General features: G+C 42.5%; 1 protein-coding gene and 2 non-coding genes across 3 annotated transcripts in view; 2 read left to right on the plus strand and 1 right to left on the minus strand.

The window, feature by feature from the left end:
• Nucleotides 1–2,072: 2,072 nt before the first annotated feature.
• Nucleotides 2,073–23,144, plus strand: part of map1aa (microtubule-associated protein 1Aa) — a 34,251-nt gene continuing 13,179 nt past the window's right edge. The window contains exons 1-2 of the mRNA XM_041043681.1: nt 2,073–2,328; nt 3,395–3,496. Coding sequence (XP_040899615.1) covers nt 2,073–2,328; nt 3,395–3,496 — 358 coding nt within the window. The remainder of the gene's footprint in view (nt 2,329–3,394; nt 3,497–23,144) is intronic.
• trnar-acg lies at nt 16,151–16,223 on the plus strand. Its single transcript has one exon. It is a non-coding gene; the product is annotated as a tRNA-Arg (tRNA).
• Nucleotides 17,849–17,921, minus strand: trnar-acg. Its single transcript has one exon. It is a non-coding gene; the product is annotated as a tRNA-Arg (tRNA).

Below are 23,144 nucleotides of genomic sequence, written 5' to 3' on the forward strand. Positions count from 1 at the left end.
TGTTTCTTCAGCATTTCTAAATAATGCTGATTTCCTCTGAAGTCAAATGGTTTGGAATTACTTAAATGATTTATGTTTGACTGAGTTCTTGGTTTGCTTGTATCTCTCCGTCCTTCCAGCAGAGGCCAGCAGACACTCTGTAGTGTCTGTTCCTGGAGTGCTGACTCACTCCTGGCAACACATGTCTTCCTGAGGAGAGAGATTTACACAGTGAAGAGCCAAATTAAAGCCCACAGTGATCCATCACCACAGCAGGAGATGTCACTGCACACCAGCCACGGCCACACCAACAGCTCCTCAGCCTCTGGAGGATACAAGTGAAGAGAAACCGGCTTTGAAAGGAACAGAGCAGAATGACAGACCCATTAAATCCTAGAGTATGAGCATGCTAAGATTAGCTAAATAGCAGTAAACACAAACGACAGCTGAGGTTGATGGGAATGTCATTGTTCTAGCTAAGTATTTTTCCATAAAAGGAAAAGTCACCAAACTTATTCGCATTTCGTTTCAATTAGTTACAAAAAACTGCGATGGTTAAAATGATCAGCCACATGTGAGTTACTTTTTAGAATCTGATCAACTGTCATTCATAACAATCAAGAGGTTGTTTGTTTACTTGTACATTACCTTGTCTGCAAACAAGAAAAATATTGGTACATACAGAGCTATGGCTTCATGGAGCTTTTGATTGTGAGTTTTCTTTTCGTGTATATACTGCATACAGACTGGCATTATTCTATATTTTTGTTACTGTAAACAAATCACATGAAAAGACAAACTGTGTCTTAGTCTGTGTCTCTTGTTCTTTCCAACTTCTGTGGCTCTCAACCCTGAAAACTTTGGTTCTTATTGAAGACATAAATTTGTAAAAATGGGTCACAAACATAAGCTTTCATTCTTTTACAAGGCTAAATACTTTCCTAAAGCAGCCGGACACTGTAGGTTTTGTTGGGTGCAACTCAAACAGGAGGAAATAGTGCATTTGTTGGGGACTATTTTCAGTAATAATTCATTAATCCACGTGGTGTTCTGGTGAGTATTTGGGGCATCGGGGCGGTGTGTGTCTGTGAGAGTCAAAATAAGCTACAGTGTGTGTGTTCATGGCGATGAAGGAACATGTCACCCAGTGCAACGGCGTGGTTCACTCATGTATTTGTTTTGGACGACAATGGCGCTCTGTGGCACAGAGAGATAAGACACATCAGGCTTTGGACGCACAGATAATACAGAGGGATGTAGAATTAGTCAGTAGCATCAGTTAATAGCAGATTTGTTAACTAGAAGATGTTAAATATTGCAAACTTACCCTTTAAAAACTGTCTATAAATACATTATACTGGATGTGTAATGCTAATAGCTTCTTTAGACTTGTACTGCCAAATTTGTTTTGGATGTGATTCCAAGTTGTGGCTTTCGTGTTGCAGAAGGAGCTTATTCAAAAGTCTTATGAAGCCTAAAATAACAGTTTTTCTGTGCTGACTGTGAGCCTTTGTTGTCACTGTTACTGTCTGCACAGATGAAGCATTGTTTTGCTCATGATGGGAACAAAGAGGTGTCAGTTTAGTAACCAAAGCACATTGCCTGGTACTTGCAGTGACACTGATATAAATAGAACCTTTTGTGTGCCACCAATGTCTTATTTTCAGCTGCTTTTGTCTGACAGTAGAGTTCAATAAAGGAACAATACGAGGGATACTGTACGTGATGCTGGTTACAGTCAGCGAGCTCCCGGTATTATGTTTTTAATGACAGCTGCATGAATGTTTTCACGCATTTAATCACTGACCTTTAATTTTCAAAAACTTTATGGAAATTAATTTGTCAGTTCCATAGTTTATAATAACATCTTCATCTTCACTGCCTTCTTCATCATCATCACCATTGTCTTTATCAGTGATATTGTGTTTCAGCAGTGTCATGTAGGAAATGTGATCTACATAAATTCTCATATCCCTCCTTTCCTTTTGCCCAATGACACGCTGTGACATCAAATAGCCACATAACCTGCAAACCAATCAAACGTCTACCATCCAGTCACGCCCACCGCTCCTCCCACCTCATCCTGCATTGTCATGGTGCTTGCTCCGGATGCAGTTGTCATGGAGATGGAAAAGGGCTCAGCGTCCACTGGTGGAACTGTTACCATGGAAATCCCCATCACAGCAGCTGCCTCAGTGGAGCAGGCAGAACCAGAGGAGTCTGTTCAGCACCATGGACAGCACCACGCCGGAGCCGCGTTCCAGCACAGAAACCATCGCATGCTGATTGTGATCGGAGAGATTTCCACCAGCCACCACCTCGATTCTGCCAAGGAACAGATCACACAAGGTGAGCTGACAGAGGAGTGGTCAGAGCGCCAAAGGCTGCAGGGCGTAATTTCCAGATCTGAGCACAGAAACATTCACAGCGACTGAAAACATCTCACCCGATCTGATAATCCAACTGTCAGAAAAAGTACTTTTAAGCAAAACAGGAAGTAGTAGCTCTCTGCAATATACAGCATATTCAGACGCACTGCCCCAGACTATAACTAGATGTTTGTAAGTTTTTATTTGTAAAACGTGGCGGCTTCAATCCTTGACAGTCTGATCTTGTCAAAAAAAGGGTTTAAGCTGTTGAATAGAGGAGGAACCGTTACTGTACCGATTCTTCACTTGATTAAAAGTACAAACACCATAGTCTAAAAATACTCCAGTACAGGTAAAGGTCGTGATTTCAAAATGTTACTTAAGTAAAAGTGGAGAAGTATCATCAGTAGTGATCACGCAGAACAGAACTTTTTAGTTTGATGTCAAATTGTAAATTGTATATTGTTGCTGATTAATACACGCAAGCATTTTAATGTTATAGTTTGTCAATGTGGAGCCAATTCCGGGTACTTTATACACTACTGTGTAGTTTAATTTTATCTTCTAAGCTCATCATATGTTTCGCATGTAAAAAATCTTAAATTGAAAAGAAATTAGTGACCGTTAGCGTCAATCAAATGCAGCTGAGTAAAAAGTAGAATATTACCTTCTGAAATGTGCTGAAATAAAAAGTCTTATAAAATAAAAATGCTCAAGTAAAGTACAAGTACGTAAACCTTGTACTTTATTTACAGTCCTGGAGTCAGTGTAGTCAGTTACATTCCACCATCGGAGCATCAAAAACGTCACATGCCGAGTCCACAAAATTCAGCAAAATGTTTCTGGATATCAGTTTGTTTTAGTTTTAAAAGTTGTTTCATTAGGTCAATGTGAAAATTAGGACCTTGAGACAGATTCTTTTTGTGGTTTTTGTAAGGAAACGTATGAACGTTTAGTTTAGACAGGTTGCACTGTTGCTGTTGAAATGCGTGTGCGTGATGTACTTTTGATAACCACTGTTCTTGTTCTTCTTTCTGCTTTTACAGCCTTGCACTCCTGGAGTGTTGATCTGACTGTTTGTGACCTGAACAAAGAGCTGCAGCTGTTTGAGACCAGACACACCGCTCAGTTTTCAGCACAGGTCAAAGGTCAGTCTCAGTTCATTGAATCTTGTAGACACTTGTCAAGCAGCAGTGGTTTTCCAGTAGGTACAGGTTATTCGTGTGACACTTGTCCGAGAGCATTTATCTGTTTTTCTCGCTTGGCGACAATATTTCCCAGCTCTGAGCGGTGATGGTGTCAGAGTCTAGCTGGAGGGGTAATTTAATGTGTTGCTACCTGCCCATTGTCTCATTGCCAGGACATGTCGCCCATGTCTGCAGCCAGTCTGCAGCTGTGACTGCAGAGACACACTCTGACACGCAGCAGATCAGATTATATCCAGTCTGAGGATATAACCTGCCCTTTCCTCAGACGATATCTGGGGAGCAGGAGACGATAAAGTCTGTATTGATCAGGCTCTCATATGCAGATTGCATGTCAGGGTGGGAATCAATAAGGGCCGAATGTGAGAGTCAGCACTGTCTGTTGGGGGAATATAAGACCAGGCCCTGCGGTAGATGGTGAATGGAGCCAGTGTTAATGTGGATCTGATGGGGATGCTGCTGCTCTGAATGTGTCTGCTCTCTGGGTCACTGCTTAGTATTTACAAAGAAAAACACTTGTGTCATCCGCATTTATAATAACCATGGCATATTTAGCATTTACTGTGGCTTAGTGGGGTCAAATGAACAACTCAGAAGAGAGGAGGAATAAATGGAAGTGAGTGTTCACTGAGCACTGAGCAAGGATTTTAAAAAGCACTTAGATCTCGGTGCTCATCTTTCCTCCCACACAGTTCTCAGGCTGCTATTATGTAAAGAGTAGAAATAAGCACATCTGTTTGTTTGCTGTGTGTATGTTTGTAATATGCAAGCATCACAAACAACAAACAATGTCTGACCATTTTAAAGTCAATCAGTTATTAACTGAAATGTGTCTTAAAGTTTTACTCCTGTGATTTAGTATTGCACTTCCGTAAAACTGAGGGACTTGAGAAGTAACAGAAGCCAAAATATCTTGATGTATAGTCTGTAGTAGACATCACACAGCTGATCCACCAGTTTCATCACCTTTCTAACATCCTTCAAGTAAAGCAATCGTCAGTCTGTGTTTTCACTCCCATCATCCTGTGTTCTAGCTTTTCCGGCAACTTCATGAATAATTAACAATTACTGCTCAAATTTCCCACATTCTTTTTTTTTTCTGTGTCTCACCTCTGTCACAGATTCATGCTGTCTCTGGTGTAAATCCTCCACCCTCTGCCTCTGTTAGCACATTTGTTTTTCCTTGTCTCTGCTCATCCTGCTGCATTCCTCTCCCTCCTGATGTGGTGATTTCACTGAAGCACAGAGAGAAAGAGGCTTTCTGAGTGAGGCTCAGTGTTGGTGGCTGGAACAGAGCATCATCTGTGCTCCAGGCTGGGCAGGAAAACTTACAGGTAGAATATAGTAGAACAGTAGAATATATAGAACTTCTACCTTATTATTGGTATGGTTCTGTGGATGACAGCATCTGTTGGTTCACCACTTTGGTGCAGCCTGAAACACCTCAGCAACTTTAGGTTCAGTTGCCATGAAATTTCATTCATGGTCCTCAGAGGGTCAATCTATCTATCTAGTGATTTATCTCAACAACTACTTGATGGATTAGCATACGATTCTGTTCAGACATACATGATTCTCAGAGGACAAACCTGACTTCAATGATCCCCTGATGTTTCCTCTGGTGTCACCTTAAAGTTGACATTTCTGAAATATCTCAGCAACTGTTGACAATAAATCTGGATCTGACGTTCGTGTGCCCACAGGATGAATTGTGATCATTTTATGGATTCCTTAATCTTTCTTTTCGCGCCATGATCAAGTCAGTTTTTTAAATTTGTCCAACATGTTGGTTTGCTGTAAAAACAATGACATTCCCATCAGCCTCTGTTGTACATTATGTTGTAATACTGATTAGCAAATGTTAGCATGCTAGCATTCATATGATGGTAACATTATATCTGCTAAACATTAGCAGGTTAACATTGTAAATCTGAGCATGTTAGCATGCTGACATTTAGCATTTAGCTCAAAGCACCATTTACATTTGTATCTTCTGTTTACACATATTTTTTTATCCATTTAAAATTAAATCTACAACAACAAAGTGTATAAAAAGTGAAGGCGTCTGAATATTTTCAGCAGTTAATCGTGTTACTACTGACCAGCTGCATGTATGTTTCACAGAAACCAGGTTACTGTAGTACACATAAATGATTTCACTGATTTCCTGTCTAAATCTGATTTATCGGTTGGTTGTGTGCGTGGAAACGTAGTGACTGAGGAGCGGAACGTCAGAAACACCCAGTTGCTGTTGATGCTATTGATTCTCTTTGTCTTTGATTGCTGGTTCCAAACTGCTCATCCTGCCTCACTGCTCACACTGACTGAAGTCTCCTCCAGCCACAGTCTGGAAACTCACTGCAGTAAACTGAGGGTAAACACAGAGCTGGGAGCATCGCATGAATATACAGAGGTGTGAGCAGCAGCCTAAAGCAAACACAGCGGGTCGCTCAGGATCAGCAGCACAGTGCTGCAGTCATCTGCACACACACACACACACACACACACACACACATCCCAACCCTTACCCTAACCCTGACCTAAACCTGATTCTACCCTGAATCCTGAAACCAAGTCTTAACCCTCAAACAGAGCTTTGACGGTGTGTGAGGACCAACCAAAATGTCCTCACTTTCCCAAATCATGCTCAGTCCATAAGGTCTATAACTTGAACTGGTCCTCAGAAAGATAGATGTACAAGTACATGCATACACACACACACACGATCTATATTGTATTTCAGTAACATATAGATTTGTCTAGACAGTCTGTGGATGCTGCACATCAACCTGTCCAGATTTGACCATCCAAGAAATTTAATATGATGTAAGGGATTACACACACACACACACACACACACACACACACACACACACACACACACACACACACACACACACACACACACACACACACACACACACACACACACACTGCAGGGTTCCAGAAAACTGCCTGACAGCACATCAAAGAGTCCATGCTCTTTCTTGTTCATCCAAAAATTACCTGAAAGTTGCCGTTATCATCTTATAATAAAGGCAATTTTCGGCTTGTTCCTGCTCCTCTGGTGTTTGGTTTGTTTTCGTCCCAGCACAAAAAAAAAAGCGATTTCGACTCAGAAGTAAACATCGTGACGTTCTACGTCACTACAGAGACGCTGCGAGGCTGTACTGTGGTTCATGGTAATTCATCTGATCTGAGTTTCTGAAATATTTCCGTCCTCAACAATGTGGTGAATGAATTTGAGGAAAAGACTAAAAAGCTGCTGTTCAATTTCTCCTGAGTGAACTTTTATTTTTCCAGCTTTAAGTCAGAAAACAAGCAGCGAGACTTTGATTCCAGACAGCTTTGTTATTTGACAGCAGTGAGCAAAGACACAGGATCCAGAAAATTGCTGTCAAAATAAAACAGACAGCAGGAGTTTGTTCACAGAATGAGATATAGAGAGAGGCGACATTTAGGCTGTGTAGAGTGAGTCTATAGTAAAAAAAAAAAAATTCAATGGAGCCTTGACAGTGAGCAAATTCTAAAGGCCATGTTGCCTCAGGCACAGACTTCAAACAGGCTCACATCAAGAAACAGCCTCAGCCAAAATGGCAGCAGCAAACCTCTCACTGAAGTCCGGCTTTCTGATTCTGATTTGAAGGAATAAAGCTGGTGTTATTCTATATTTCTATATTACAAAACCTGCTCTAACAGGAGTAAATGATGTGTTTGCTGGGGACTATTTGTTGTGGATTTCCTGCAGCAGGACTGTGTGTGTGTGTGTGTGTGTGTGTTGATGAACATGTTACCCAGCGCATTACTGTGGTTCACGGATGTATTTTTAATAGTTTCTGGAAACAATGGAGTTCTATGGCTCAGGCTTCGATACACACATAGTACTTGGTAGGATCAAGTCTTTTTTTTGGCCTTCTTCGTTCAGAGGGACATCGTACACTTTCACAGGGTGATTTAATGATTTGTTGTGCTGCTCTCCTTTGGCTCTGTTGGTTCCTTTGGCTGTGTTCTGCAGAATAGCACTTGGTAGGCTCTTATTGACATCAGTGGTTTGAGTAAAAATGAGTGAACCGAGACACTAATCAATTTTTCGTCAGGGGGGCGGGGCACTGAATATGGGGAGAGTAATAGCTCAGTAATTGTGGACCTCAAGGCGCCAAGGCATGCTGTGTGGCGAGAATGGCAAATAAAAAAAAGCTTGTTATCCCTATTAAACGTTTCACCCAGTTCACCAAAGAAATAATGTGTTTTTATGCTTCACTGGTTTCTGTATTGCATACAAGCCCTGACTGAGTCTCTATTAAGCCCAGAGGAGTCGCACAAGTTCACAGTTCACATGGCAGAGGATGAGGTGGGATGAGACCACTGGGTTCTGTGTTGCTTGCTGGTGTGCAAAGGTCACATTGGAAAATTGATCAGATCCAGGCAGTGAAAATGTCCTCAGAAGTGGGTGCTCCCTCCAATCAGAGGTCCAGTCGCTCTTTTCATGAAAGTAAATCTCAGAGGGGGTTTTTAGAAATTCACTCCCGACTCGTATTTACTTTTGAGAAAAACCTTTCCCGGCACACGCGAGATCTTTGCAGGATTGGCTTGATTGTCTCTGATACCAAAGCTGCTCCTTGTCTGTGCCTTGAATACTAATAAGCAGCTGGTGGAGGAGTGCACAGTCATCATGGCTGACAGGCTCAGATACAGCAAACACAAAGGAAAATCTATAAGACCCAGAAGGCAGGATGGCGGGCATTTGTTACCAAAGGGGATCAACTGGCCTCCACTTACAGTACAGAGTGTAATCAGATCAAAGGTCAGTAGTTTATCTGCATTTATAAATGGTTTATAAATGGTCTGAGAGCGATGAGGTTCTTATATTCTGACTGAATTTTCCTTCAGTGCTCACATTATCAATCAAAACTTGTGCAAAGATCTTAAAATGGGCGTAACAGAATCTGTCAAGCTCATCAGAAAAGACAGATTTGGATCTGGGACAGAAAATACCAGACCACTGCTGTCAAGTGGAATCAGTTTTAAAGCTGGAGAGACACAGACATTTTTCATCAGCGTCTCATTAGAGTAAAAATATGGTGCTGGAGCAAAATAACACCATTCAGTGTGTTCCCCTCCTTACTCGAGCTCTCTGATGCTAATGTGGAAAAGCTCCAGCAGCCAAGATGGCAGCGGCTTCCCTGACGGGTGGCATGAGAGCTGAAGGACAGACAGTGCCCTCAAGGTCTCGCAGATTCCCCCGAAGGCCTCGCTCTGCCTTTCTACAGCCAGTGTGCACATACGCACTCTGATCTGCCCGAACACACAGGCACAGCACCGACGGCCAGAAACACAGTGTCAGGAAAGGAGGGTTTCAGGAGGCGAGACACGGGCGGCTGATGTTGTCTGACTGAGGCATGGGGGGTAAGCGTGATGAGATTCAACAGCGAGGCAGTTAAAGGAAAAGTCCAGCCAAAAATACTGTAGAGTTTAGTGGCATAAAAATGTTTAAACGGTTTAAAACACCAACAATAAACTCCAGGACTTGGTCTTAGTTCCTCAGACTCTGTTCAGTGATCAGACATCCAGCATGATGATGATGCTACAGTCAGAACAGGCCAGCGTGCAATGCAGCCACATCTCTCAATAAGAGATTTAATCTTAGTTTCATCTTTGTACTCTCAGTAAATTGTAAGTATCCATTGTCCTTCACTTCCTTTTTATTACTGCTGAAAGGCATTCTGGGAAATGTAGTAGCTCACTAACTGCATTAGAAATAAATCAGGCAGCCCTACTGACATGGCTGTTTCATTAGTTCTGTAAAGCTGAAATGATTAACTGATTAATCGAATGATGATTTACAGAAAATTAACTGGAAACTATTTTAATATTTGATTATTTCTTTGAGTCATTTTTAAGCCAAAACATCAAAAGTTCACTGGGATCTTTGGGTTTTTAAATGTTGCTTTGATAAAACAAGTAGTTTGAATATGTAAATATGTTGGTTTTACTATTTTCTCACATATGAACAATCAACTGATTGATAAAGAAAATAACTGACAGGCGTATTGATAATGAAAATGACTGCTGGTTGCAGCCTTACAGTTTTCCTACGATGGAACGATACAACCTTTCCCCAGGTCTACAACATTAATTACTTGACACAGAAAAAAAGTTTTGACGAAACCTTTCCAGCTTCCTGAAGAGCTCACAGTTTCCCTGAGGAGCTGTGCGGCATTAACGCTCTGTTGCGTCTGTTGTGTCACGATGAAACGGAGACAGTATGACACACAGGTAATCAGTCCATCCATCACTTTATGACCATTAGCGTCTCAGTATCTCCTCCACTCACATCAGGCTGTTTCCTGATTGACTGATGAGGCACAGGGACAGTGTGGCAACATGACAGATCACGTTTTATCCCAGGAGAGGAGGAGGATGATGAAGAGGAGGAGGAGGAGGAGGAGGGTGGCAGTAATGGCTTCCATCAATGCAGCTGTCGCCCACAAGGTGCAATTAACAAAGACTCAGTGGACGCACGCTGCAGACTGATAGCTAATAAACAAAAGCTGGTCACATGAGAAGGACCTCAGGGGAGATGTCGTCAATAGTGGGCAGTAAAGCTCAGTGGATCCTTCAGTTCTGTGAACATAAACATCAACACACACTGTATATCTGACCATTTCTACGGTCGATGCATCCACCCTCCGGTCTCTGTTATTGATAGGGGCTGGGCTACAATTCAATATTACGATGTGATGATCGTGTCGTGTTGTCACTTTTAATTTCACTAACTCTTTTTCATGCTATTACATTTTTTGTTAATGCCAATCATAAAACCAAGTCTGAGGCCATGTTAGCCGCTCTGTGGGCCTGTACTTAAAATTAGCTTCTTAGCACTAACCAAGTGAAACGAATTACAGTTGAGGCTAAATGTCTAAGTTTCATATCAGTTTTGCAGGCATGTGTTCGTAAACCAAACACAAAACGAACACTGAACACAATCAAAGTAGGAGTCAGCCTCCAGGGACCATGAATGACTACAACACTGCACATTTCCGAACAAATCCAAAGATCCAAACGGCAGAGGATTCATCTCCTCAGTACAGCAGCTTGTGAACACGGGGAGTGTTCACAGCACGTGTGACATCCTCCTTGATCTCCCTACAAACCCACACCCAGAGGCTGAGTGGGTGTTCACAGAGCGTGATGGGCACAACAGCAGGCTGAAGCTGACAGGCAGAGGCAGAGATGAGTGATGGCTGCTACAGAGAAGAGGCTGTCAGGAGAGCAGAGCGGCATTATTAAAGACCCTTCACAACACACACACACACACACACACACAATCCTTGTACACAGAGGCGTAATATCATCTGCTGCCACATTCCCCTCACGTACACTCAACAGATATGCTGGAGACGAAAGGGAAAAAGGGCAGAGCAAACAGTATTCACCCAGTAATGGAGGTGGATGCGCCATGAATGGGCAGTAATATAATACTGCAGTGTCAGCAGGTGTAGTTCCTGTGTGTGACAACTGCATTACAGCATTATCAGCTCATGTAATGTCATTTCTTTGTTCTCTGTTCAGTTTCCTTTAAAAGTCCCCCCCCCTCTCTCTGGGATTTTGGAAACAAAGCTGAAGCAACAGAAGCCCGTTATGAGTTTGTGTCCCCTGCTGCACACGCTCGGCTCATCACCCTCGAGAGGTGCTCTGAAAAACAGCACCTACAGGTCACACCAGTGAGCAGGAAATGAATCGATATGGCCCAGAAAATGACCTGCGGGTGTGCAGTCTGCATCATTGTCAGTTATCTAATGAGTAGTTTTAATTTTAACGGCATGTCTTAAATGAATGTCCAGGCCTGGTAAACAGCGTTCGTCCTGGGTGTGGTTTAGGAGAACGTGTGCTGATTAGTAATTCAGCAGCTGTTATTGATCTGTCCCTCAGCTTCTCTGCAGTCAGGGCTGTACATCAACAGGGAGGGTCCCCTGATTCCGTGCCTGTCATCTGGACCTGAAAACACACGGTCACATACCGACACGTGCGTGTCAGGTGAAAATGACAATGCTAATACACTGACCTTAAGCAGGTATGATGTGCAGCATGTTAGCATTTAAAGATTTGAAGATGAAGCTGATGGGAATATTTATATTATAAACCAAAGTATTTTTTTTTAATCACAATTCATCCGGCGGGGGATGAAATGTAATAATTCACAACTATTGGGCGTCAATCCATCCTACAGTTGTTGAGAAATTTCATTCAAAACCACAAATGGCTAAACTGCTGGTGCAGTTTTTGGCCAAAGCTGGCAGGTTGGGTCGTCTTTTTTATTCATCTGATTTGACTGATGAAACTTACGAGGGGTGGTGCCTCTAGTCAGTGACAAGAGGTGTATCACACAGTATTTATATGGTTTGTCCAACCTTGGGTTGTACCACAGGAACAGCTCAGGTTTAGTGAGAATACTGCTGCTGCAGAGAGACAGAGAATAGAGTCTCTGAAGCTGGAAGCAGCCAGGCATGGTGGTAATTCTTAAACAACCTTCTCAGAAACACATTTGTCTACAAATACTGAAAAACTGTGACCTTGACCAGCTGCTTTGTGCGTGTGTGTGTGTACCTCCTTCCTTGTGTGAGAGAACTGAGAGTGATGTAAGGGGGTGGGGGTGGAGGGGGGAGGAGAGGAGGGCTGGAATAGCTGAGACATTCAGGGGAGAGAAAAGCGGCGCGTCTGGAGAGAAGGGCGCGGCAGGCCGAGCATCCGAGCTGTGCAGCTAACAGCTGCCTGACATTTAGAGGAGACCGTCGGTCATCTGAGATGATGCTGCATCAGTGCTGCCTCAACAGAGTGGATATGATGCATTTGAGTTTCACAAACAGGCACAGGCATTTAAAATACCAAAGCGAGCAGGCAACACCCTGTAGGAAGACGGCTTAGAGTCAAAGGCCCACGAGTAAACCTACATGAACAGGACCTTCCTCTTTTAGATGAGCTGCAATTTACATTTCAATTTTCTGAAAATGACAAGATTTTATTTAGAGTTTTATACAATATACTCCATGTCCCTGGAGTCATGGATGGATTACTGAATGGACCTAACTAACAAAACAACCACACAGACATGAAAATGACATGAAAAAGATGCAAAATGACCACAAAGAGGCAGCAAAGGACAAAAGCTAACTAGTTAAACAAGAATTAGCTCCATGAGTTGGTTGAAAATTTAGTCTCCGGCTGATTTTGGAACTATTTTTAAAACAAACATCTCAGGTAGCCACAGCTGCTGGAGTGTAAACGTCCCCAGGACAGAGCTGCTGACGTGACCCTGAGCTCTGATGCCTTCAGGGCAGGGGAAGTGCTGCATCATAACCTGCAGCCCACAAGCTAATGTAACCTGGTTAGAGAACATTCTGTCTGCTAGGAAACAAAACTGAGAGTAAATGTTCTTAAACTTTGACTAATGCGGTTAAACTGTAAACTACATTAGTCTGAGGCGAGTGTTTTGTCATCATGGTACAAAATGTGATAAAGCTTGTTTGTTTTTTTACACAATGAAATAAACTTGTTTGTCCATCAATTTAATGTGATTTCATGTGAAATCTCAAACACTAAACTGAGAAAGTCATCAAACTATAATCAATACTGATTAAAGTCATTATGCAAATGTACACAAATTTGAAGCGAGCATCTAAAATTTGGGAGCTGAAAGCTTTTTAATTAAATGCTAAAATATGAATTAAGTCTGTTCTTTGGTGAGAACAGGCGCACTTTTTCCTTTTTAGAATCTGAAGGGGACCTGGAGGGTGAAGGTGTCTTTCACTTCAGTCTTAAAGTCGATCACTGACAGTCTCATCATTTTTGTGTTATGCAAATTGTTCTATAAATCTCTGTGAGCTATTTCTGTATCAAAGGAAACAATTTTCTGTGTGATCCAAGAAAGCTGAGATGTTATTTAAGGGACAGAGAGACAGTGAAGTGTCTAGACTGTCTTTTGTCTAGACATTTTAGGGGTAAATGAAACAGTGACACCCACCTCTCTGAGTTAGCATCACTCTGTGTGTGTGTGTGTGAAATGTTATGATTCATGGTTTACAGTGGGTCAAGCTAACAGAACCTAGAGTCTATTTTAGTTTGCCTCTGTCCCACCCAGCAGCTGCTGTTTGAGTCACAGCTGTTTGAAAAGTCCCGTCCCCAGAGCAGATGATCCACTTGTTTCCTTCTGAGTAACAATATCTGACTTTATTTGTCTATATAAACAATTTTTTTACGTCGCCCATCTCCTCAGTAACTTGGTATTTGAAACTGACTCACAGATTTTAAAGAGATGAGTGTAATGGTAATGATTTTTATTATGGCGTTACATGCATGTTGGTCAGAGTTGGTCACCCAGCTCTGTAGGTCTACACAGCTTTTTAGCCTCTGTTAGCTCACAAGTGGAACATCTAGCAGCTAAAGGGCCAGATTTTATTTATTTTTTTATCAGGTGGAGACCAAAGCAGAGGTTAAAGGAGAGTAGTGTTGCTCCGTATCTGCTGGGTGCATGAGGCAGCTGCTTGGATACTGAGGGGTGAGGGGGTGATGGTTCTACAGTTAGACACACACCTGGTGGATACTTTACAAGCTGATTTCAGTTCACATGTTTTCGTTTGTACATATTTTAAGCCAAAGACAAAAACGCAAATAAATAAATAAAGGCATTAGCATTTCTGTCTGCGAATTTTGTTCCTTTATGCTGAGAAATAAAATGTACACAAAAAATAGCCTAACCAAACACGGAGAGATGGGTGGTGCGTTAAGGGGACTCATGGTCTCAGCAGGCTGTTTCTAAAGTCCTGGTTACAACCCTGGATTAAATATCATTATCGCATTGTCACTCAGAGACTCGGGGCGTATTATCTTGTCCCAGACTGGAAAATTTAAAAAAAGCCTTTTCCGATTCGTGTGAACGCTGCTGGGTCACTTTGCAACCTGTGAAAACGCGAGTGTACGACGAGCTCCTGAATGCAGCACCAGCCACCGGATCGCACGGTGTAGGTGTTGATCTGTTCCAGGCCGATCCTGCTTTCATCCTCATCCGCAGCAGCAGCAGCAGCAGCATCACCGCCCCTCCCTCTGCTCCATCCACACCACCGAAGGACGGTAAGACACCTCACCGTTTATTCTCGGTTTAGACGCGGCAGCGGCCAGCCTGTCTGCCTCGGAGGTTTTATTTCCTCTCGCCCTGGTGCGATAGACGCGTAAAATCGGGCGCAGAGCGGTTTGGAGAGTGGCTGGGCTGCTGGTCTGATCGGGCTCGGCTGTTTTATAACGCCGCATCGCTAATCTGGAAGCAGATGGTCGAAGTCAGCGGAGGAATCTGACTCCATGAAGACAGGAATTCACTCTGACAGTAACTAAACGTGAGGATTCGCGTTGTAGGCTCAGTGTTTTCAGAGGCCGAGGTCCACAGATGATGTGAGTAACGTTATGTCTCAGAATAATCCATTTCACTGCTTATTAGTTGCTTACATGCTGTTACTATAAACCGAAGAGACCGTTCTATATAATTTACTCATAACATCTTTAAATAGCAGCATATGCATATGGTGGATTTTAGTCGCATCGTTTATTTTCTGGTAAAAGAGGAATATCCAGGATTTTACAGCTACAGAGGCCATGAGTCCTGATCCCTCACAGCACAGCCTCACATGACTGTGGCCCCTGAAAAAGAATTCAAAATCTTTTTTAACGTGTTGAAATATATGTTTCCTGTAAATGTTTCCTCCCTACATGATGTTTTCACAATGCCACAGGTATAACTGGTGGAAATATAGAAATAAATGCCTTTATTTAATTATTTCTTTTTTGTTTGGCGTCAAACCTGTTAAATGAAGACTCCCAGATTCCCCAAAAACAACACTAAGGACATGTCCTCAGTGTCCTCGGTGTAGCTACAGCTACACTTGCTTCGTTTTCTTATTATCCCACAGGATGATACTGCAGTTTACCGTTCTGATGTGAGACCTCTCTCTTATCTGACTCGTGTTTACGTTTGAACCCACAGTTCATGTTCACTGTCTGTGTGCTGGATGCTCTCAGTTCAGCTGAGCAAATTTGGGTGACCTGATTTTTAAGGTGGGAAAAAAAATGCGGCGCATCTTCTGACCTGAAGGCAACAGCTGAGTTCATCTGTGAAGCTGAGTCTCTGAAGCTGAGTCTCTGAAGCTGAGTCTCTGCTCTGGTCAGGCTGCAGCAGCTCGTTTGTTCATGTGAAAACTGTGCAGGGATGTGGATTAGACTTCGCTCTCCGGGTAACCTCAAATTTACGCAACCGACCAGAAAAAAAAAATAAAAAAACGTCCAAAAATAGAAACGGACAGACACAAACAAACTGACAGCTGTTTTAATCCAGGCACGCACGAGGCCAGGGACAGTATCTCTGTCAGATATGGTTTAGTTACTTAGTGGAAATGTAATGTTTCTCAGAGCTCACTGGCTCAGATTAACATTTAGGTTAAGGTTTGAAGCAGCTAGTCAGTTAACTGACCAGTCAACTGACAGAAAACTGGACTGTAGGTTCAAATCCTTAGGTTGCTGGTTCAACTCCACCTCAAAGGACATGCTTTAGCAGGGCCAGTGGCGCAATGGATAACGCGTCTGACTACGGATCAGAAGATTCTAGGTTCGACTCCTGGTTGGCTCGGCACAGCTTTTCTGTAATTTCACTGGACTTTGTTCAGTGATGATAAATTATCTAAACTTGATACCTTTGGGGTTTTTGGTGGAGGCCTGCAACTAACAATTATTTTCATTGTGGATTTGTTATTTACCAGATTTATCATCAGTAAACAGTGGAAGTGGCCATCACAGTATTCCAGAAGGCCAAGGACATTTTCAATAGCGGAGAAACAACTAATCAATTTGTTAACTAGTCGATTAACAAAATTTTAATAATTGATTAATTGTTTAAATCAAAAAACGCCAAACAAACGTTTGACGTTGCTGCTTGAAAAATGACTCAAACAATTAATCGATTATCAACAATGATCGATCGTTCCAGCTGCAGTTGGTCGGTCAAAACAAGCTAGTTTAAGATGTCAGCTTGAGATCATGGGAAATTGTTCATGAACTTCTGACATTTCATCAGCTGAGCAGTTAATCAGCTAACTGAAATAATGAAAAGACTTGTTAGTGGCAGCTGTGCTTGCATTGTAACCAGATAACCCAGTTAACGGACTGGCGGTTTATTTTTACTGTCCTAAGTGGAAGCTGTCTTTGAAATGTCCTTGAAGCCAAATGTCCTTGGCTTCAACATGCAGACAGAGCAGAGCAGCTCAGGTCATCTGTGATTCTCAGTAACATTCTCATCGTCTGTGAGGGACCGTGTTTCATAACGTCTAAAGCCGACTGATCGAGATGGGATTTTAGTCTTTGTATTATTAAATTCCCCTGTAGAAACACTCATCCGTGAACCCTGTGTCAAATAAGTAACACCCCCCGCCCCCCCCACCCCACAGAGCACACTGCCTTGTAGTGTGCTCTGTGAACTCCCATAATGCCTCAGGGTGGGTGAGGCAGAGTGCTGAGCTCAGCGGGATCAGGCAGGGTGTGGAAAGACTGGATGCCCAGCAACAGGGATGGCTGTTTGCTGGTTTGGTAGAGGTGTGGCCCCAGACTGGCTGTACTGGTGTGATACTTGAAATCAGTGCAGGCCTGATCATCCTTAAAGGAACAGCCTCAGCTCAGCACCATTTAAAAACAGATATACCGGTGGTGTAATGTCCACTCCTTAGCAGCAGGGCTGAGAACCATATCCAGCTCTGTACAAGTAGATGAGACAGGTGTTTCATCTCATGAAAACACCAGAACCAACAATGAATTGATCCATTGTGTCCAAAACCCGATGCATCTTATTCCTCTGAGCCACAGAGCTGCACTGCTTAAAACCACATCAGTGAAACACACTGCTGCACTGGGTGAAATGTTCCTTCATCACCATGAACACACACACTCTGAGGATTTTCATGAGCATTTTAAGGCATTTTTTGATTTAAACAATTAATCAATTATTAAAATTTTGTTAATGACTAGTTAACAAATTGATTGTTTCTCCTCTACTGAAAATGTCCTTGGCCTTCTGTAATACTGTGATGGCCACTTTCACTGTTTACTGACATTTTATGGACCAGATGATAAATCTGGTAAATAACAAATCCACAGTGAAAATAATTGTTAGTTGCAGGCCTCCACCAAAAACCCCAAAGGTATCAAGTTTAGATAATTTATCATCACTGAACAAAGTCCAGTGAAATTACAGAAAAGCTGTGCCGAGCCAGCCAGGAGTCGAACCTAGAATCTTCTGATCCGTAGTCAGACGCGTTATCCATTGCGCCACTGGCCCTGCTAAAGCATGTCCTTTGAGGTGGAGTTGAACCAGCAACCTAAGGATTTGAACCTACAGTCCAGTTTTCTGTCAGTTGACTGGTCAGTTAACTGATTAACTGCTTCAAACCTTAACCTAAATGTTAATCTGAGCCAGTGAGCTCTGAGAAACATTACATTTCCACTAAGTAACTAAAACATATCCCACACACACACCATCCTGCTGCCCCCAGTGCTCACTAAAGCATTAAATGTGTATTAATCCGCCGCTGAAAATAGTCCCAAAAATGCACAGTTTTGTCCTGTGTGAGTAACAGACTGTTTACTGTGGTGAAGATTGGCTTCTTTTGCTGTGAACACTCCTGAGGCAAGATTTTCTTTTTTTTTCAGCAGGTGACAAGTAGAATAAGTGGAATATACTCATCCTATAACCTCATGTTGGGACATTTTGAGATGTCACACCATGAGGTTATAAGATAAGGACGAGCTGTTTGCCACATTTATTGAAATTCTGTCCTCCAGGCTGGTCTGGATGTTTGCTGTTATGAAAAGGGTGAAAGTCGCTTTGACAGAGACCAGCTCGGTTTGTGCCTGCTCACGCTGTGAGCTGTAATTACACTCTGATCTGTATCTGTTCACGTTATGTCTCACACCGGCCACAGTTTGATGGATCCTGAGTGCACCCTTCAACATGTGGCAAAAATTCTCATATAATTAGTCACAGGTTGTTTTCCTTCACAAGACCTTTCAGTGTTATGTTCTGAAATGTATCCAGAATGAGAACAACTCAAACATGATATCGTACAAAAACGGATGCATCCATTAAAAACTGATTTAAATGAGGTACACTGGGTAAAGCTGCGGGAAAGATTGGTGTGAATCATTAAGTTACTATGAGCACAATCACTTATTTGTTTCCTAATGAACTCGCAGTTGCCAGGAGACTTTCACGACCGTTAAACAGTCACCAAACATCATCTGTACAAAAACAGAAAAGGACTTTTACTTCCAGAACGTTCGCTGCCCAGATTTCTAAAAATGATCACAATCCTGGACCGATTCAAATGAGATGTACCTTCCAACACTGTGGTTTTTAACAGTACGAATGCTGTGTGAACTTAAACCTGTATGGACCTAAATGGTCTGAGGACAGCCACTTTATGAAGCCTTTCCTGGAGTATAACAGCAGGAATAATTAATATCTGTACATCTACAGTATATCTATAGAAATTCTCCTGTATAAGTCTGTAGTACGATAGAATGGGATCCTCATGTGATCCAGCTGGTTGCAGCAGCCACACAATCAGGCAGCTTTTAATATCGCGAACTCTGCTGCTGCACCACAGGTGCTAATTCAGCCCTTTGATTATTTCCCTCAGGGCTCACCTGAAAACTGCATCAGTGTTAATACATCTGACAGCGAAAGCAGCAGGTACAAATCACCTGCATGTCACGGTTACATCCCTCCGAGGAAACGTACAGTGGAGTTCTTCTTTATAACTCTCTGCTCGGGCTCATGATTCACTTTAATGTTTCATTTCCTGCAGTTACGGCGTTGCCTCTGTGCACTCTGCTCGTTTATGTGCTCTGTTGTGGTCTGATGGACGAGGAGTGGATTGAGTGATTTACTAATGTACCAGTCAATCACGTCCAGTCGCCTCTGCTTCAGCTGGTTGTTTCAAACCAACAAATTCAGACAGTCAGGACAGTAACTCCCTGCATCACAGTATTGTTCTTCGAAACATAATTATTACCACACTTTATATGTGGTATTAATTACGGCATGGACAGGCAGTTCCAGTAACTCCACTCATTACATTCACATTCAGCTATCCCTGCTGTGACTAATAACCCTCTCAATAGCTCCGACCAGTCATCGCAAGGGCAACTTATTGCTTTTGTTATGAGGGAACTCTTTATCATTTATCATGCGAACATTCAAAATGATTCAGGTTATAGGTCATAAACAAAAGCTGCTGCCATCTGGAAGCTGAATGAGCAGCGGCCCGCCAGACGAAATAAGCAGCAGCTAATTAGTTTGTTCTTGTGAAAAGAAAAAAAAAAAGATACAACACACAGAGAGGAATATGTTGTGGTTGGCGGAGACGTCAGCTGAAAACAGCGAGTGGTGTTGTGTGAGAGTCACTTATTCATTCGGGCCTTTTTACAGCATCTGTCAGTTATTAAATGGAGTTATATTCCATGTTCTCACATCAGAACATGGCTCAGTGTGCCCGGTGCTTCCTCCTCCTCTACCAGTTCTGTGTGTTTTCTTAGCAGTGGAAATACTGAACCACCACAGGCAACATTTTCCTGTTTTATTTTTAACCACTGGCATGAGGCAGTAGGAGAATCATGGAGCCACACAGAGCGACGTATATGGGACATGGTCTACTCTCACATATAAACACAAACACACGCCTGACATCTCTCTTGGCCTCGGGTGGCGTTTCAGCATGTGAAGCTGTGGCCTCTGCTCAGCGGGCAGGGAAATGTGTTACTGCCAGCTCGGACAGTGGCGACCTCCAAACCATTTCCCATCATGCACCACAAACACGAGCGTGTAGGCTCGCTCTGCTTTCGATTTATTCCTTAACACCCACTCGCTGTGAGACATCTCACTCAGGTTAACAAAGGCAGAGGGAGACTTTTCTTCTGCACCACCTCATTTTGTAAAGCTCAGTGATACAAAACAAAAAAGGCTAAAGATCCTGAAGACACTGAAGGTTTAGGGACTGGAAACAGTAGCTGCTCTGGGGCTTTTGGTCACATCACCTGAGCTTCCTCAGCAGATGGAGTTTACCCTGTTGTTGTAGAATTGTAGACTGGACTTCTCATCCATAGTTGGGCTCAAAGGCTCGTTATTTTTGATTGAATGACAATTTTATCATGAAGAAAAATGAAAATTCGAACATCTGAAATTCCATGACATGTTTGTTAAAGAGGCTGAGTTGTTATTATTGTACTTGAGTGGTTCCTTAACTCAGGGCTTTAGTACAGCAGGTTAATTTGTGTTTTTACAGCCGACGGCCTGAAGCTGCTCGTCTCTACAGTAGATCGTCCTTGGACACGTTAATAACTTGAAACAGGAATGAGAAGAGCGAGGCGGTTAATAGGCTTTTCAGACACAGAGCATTTAGATTAGTTGGTTGAAGCGGCTGTGGTATGTGACACAGCAGCAGAGCAGCTATGAATCATGGCTCGTGTGCTTCTATATCTTCATTCCAGCTTCTCATTGGTGAGAATTTGCTGTTTTATATCATTGTAAACTAAATAGCTTTGGATGCTGAAATGTTGATCGGACTATATGAGCAATCTGAAACTTTAGATAGTGTCTTTGAAAGTTTTGTGATCCAAACAATTTACTTGCTTAGTTGAGAAGATGATTATTCATTTTAAACACTGAGGAAACTAATCATCAGTTGCAGCTCTAATGGGGAAATGAGAAAACTGCTGGGTGTTAGACTGTACTCTGTGCAGGAGAACATTTACAGCTTTTCTGTGTTAATAAATCTTTGAACACTGTCGCGTTGACAGGTGGAGCATATTTTAAAATAGGTTTTAACACAAAACTTTCAAACAGTCCATTTCCTGAGTCTGTGCAGGTGACAGAGCCTGCTTTTAATCCTGCTTTCACTGTTCACGTCAGGTAACAGCACTTGTTGTGTTCTTTGTGTGCAGTTTTTAATGAAAGCCCTGCTGAAGAGTGATACAGTGAGTCTATAACAGTGAAGAACCGTTCATACCTGTTCTCCATCCTTGTGGAACAATATCAAGGTCGTAGAAACGGATGGATGGTTCACTCCGTCTCTCAGATTCCTCCTCTGGGGTCAGGGCAGCGCTTAGATCAGTGTAATGTCATGACAGTTAAAGGCACTAAAAGAAATGAGATAATGACACAGGCTGTTAACATCAGGAGCATCAGTGTGGTCAGTCCCTGAAATGTGGATGAGTCAGAGGTAGACATGGTGTGAAACACAACTGAAACGTTCCTTGAGTTGGTGTTTTCCAACCTTTTTGGCTCGTACGCCATTAAAATAAAGAAATCTGTCTGTGACCTCTTGTCTCGAGGTGCAAGGCGCGGGAAATGGATAAAACTCAGATATTAAAGTGGCAGATACCAAGTCAGAAGTGGTTTGGCAAAATCTCAGACGATGACTGAATGAATATGAATTATTTTAATTTTAGCGGATCACCACCAGAAGTGTTTGGGTTTAAATTGCTGACAGACTCTGCAGCTACTTCATTATTACAATTTCTGCTTTATCCACCGTCACAGCCCATGATTTCTGTAAAATACAGCCACAGGTCGGGCAGTTTCAGCCACACTGTGTGCTGATTGTCAGCAAACACACCTGCCCGCGGCTCGCAATTACCGAGAGCCAATCAGGCGGCACTTTAGGTTTAATAAAATCTCTGGTGATTGGAGCGAAGACTTCAAATTCACCATTTGCATTTTAAGTTGGCAGGAGAAAAGTACCAACTGCTGCTCATTTTTGTCCAAATCAGTGAAACATGTCTTTGAAGAACAAGATAAAGTAGAGTCCAAGAACAAAGAAAGCAATTTGTCAGATTCTAATCTACTGAAAAGGACATTTAAAAAAAAACAGTACCAATACTGGCCTTGTTTTTTTTTTCTCTCAGCACTAGCTAATTCAATCAAAAATACAGGCTGCATACAAATGCCTCTGCACAACCGTGAGTTCCACGCTGCTTGTTTGATCAGCAGCTGAGCAAATTCAGATTTGCGACCTTTTTCAGTGGAGCATGTTAACAGTGAAACAACAACATTTATAAACTGGGCCACAGCGTGTTGACTCATTAAACATGCCGCTGGTCTGATGTTGGCTCGTGGTCCTGACTCGTCGGCCGATACGTTTCCCCAGATGCTGACAAAACTGTTGTATTATTATTTAAAGTGTCAGCGCTACGAGTGTCGTGCGGATCCGTGACCTGTTTATGAATGTAGGGTTTTCTGACCTAACATGTAACCCATGAATATTAAGTCATGTCACCTCTTCTCCAAGTACTTAATTTATGTTTCACCCCTCGTTGCCCTGGCCTCTGTATTTTCTCAGGGAAAGGAGAGATAAACTCTCTGTGACAGCTCCTTCACATTTTTGAGGTGGAGGATGAGCCAACATCATCTTTCAAGCTAAATATAGATTCTCCTGATGAAGCAGCTGCATGCTTGTAATGCTGCTGCTGCTGCTGCTTTGGCACTCGCCTTCACCTCCTGTGC

The sequence above is a fragment of the Toxotes jaculatrix genome, chromosome 1, assembly GCF_017976425.1.
Source record: "Toxotes jaculatrix isolate fToxJac2 chromosome 1, fToxJac2.pri, whole genome shotgun sequence".
NCBI classification, from domain to species: Eukaryota; Metazoa; Chordata; class Actinopteri; family Toxotidae; genus Toxotes; species Toxotes jaculatrix.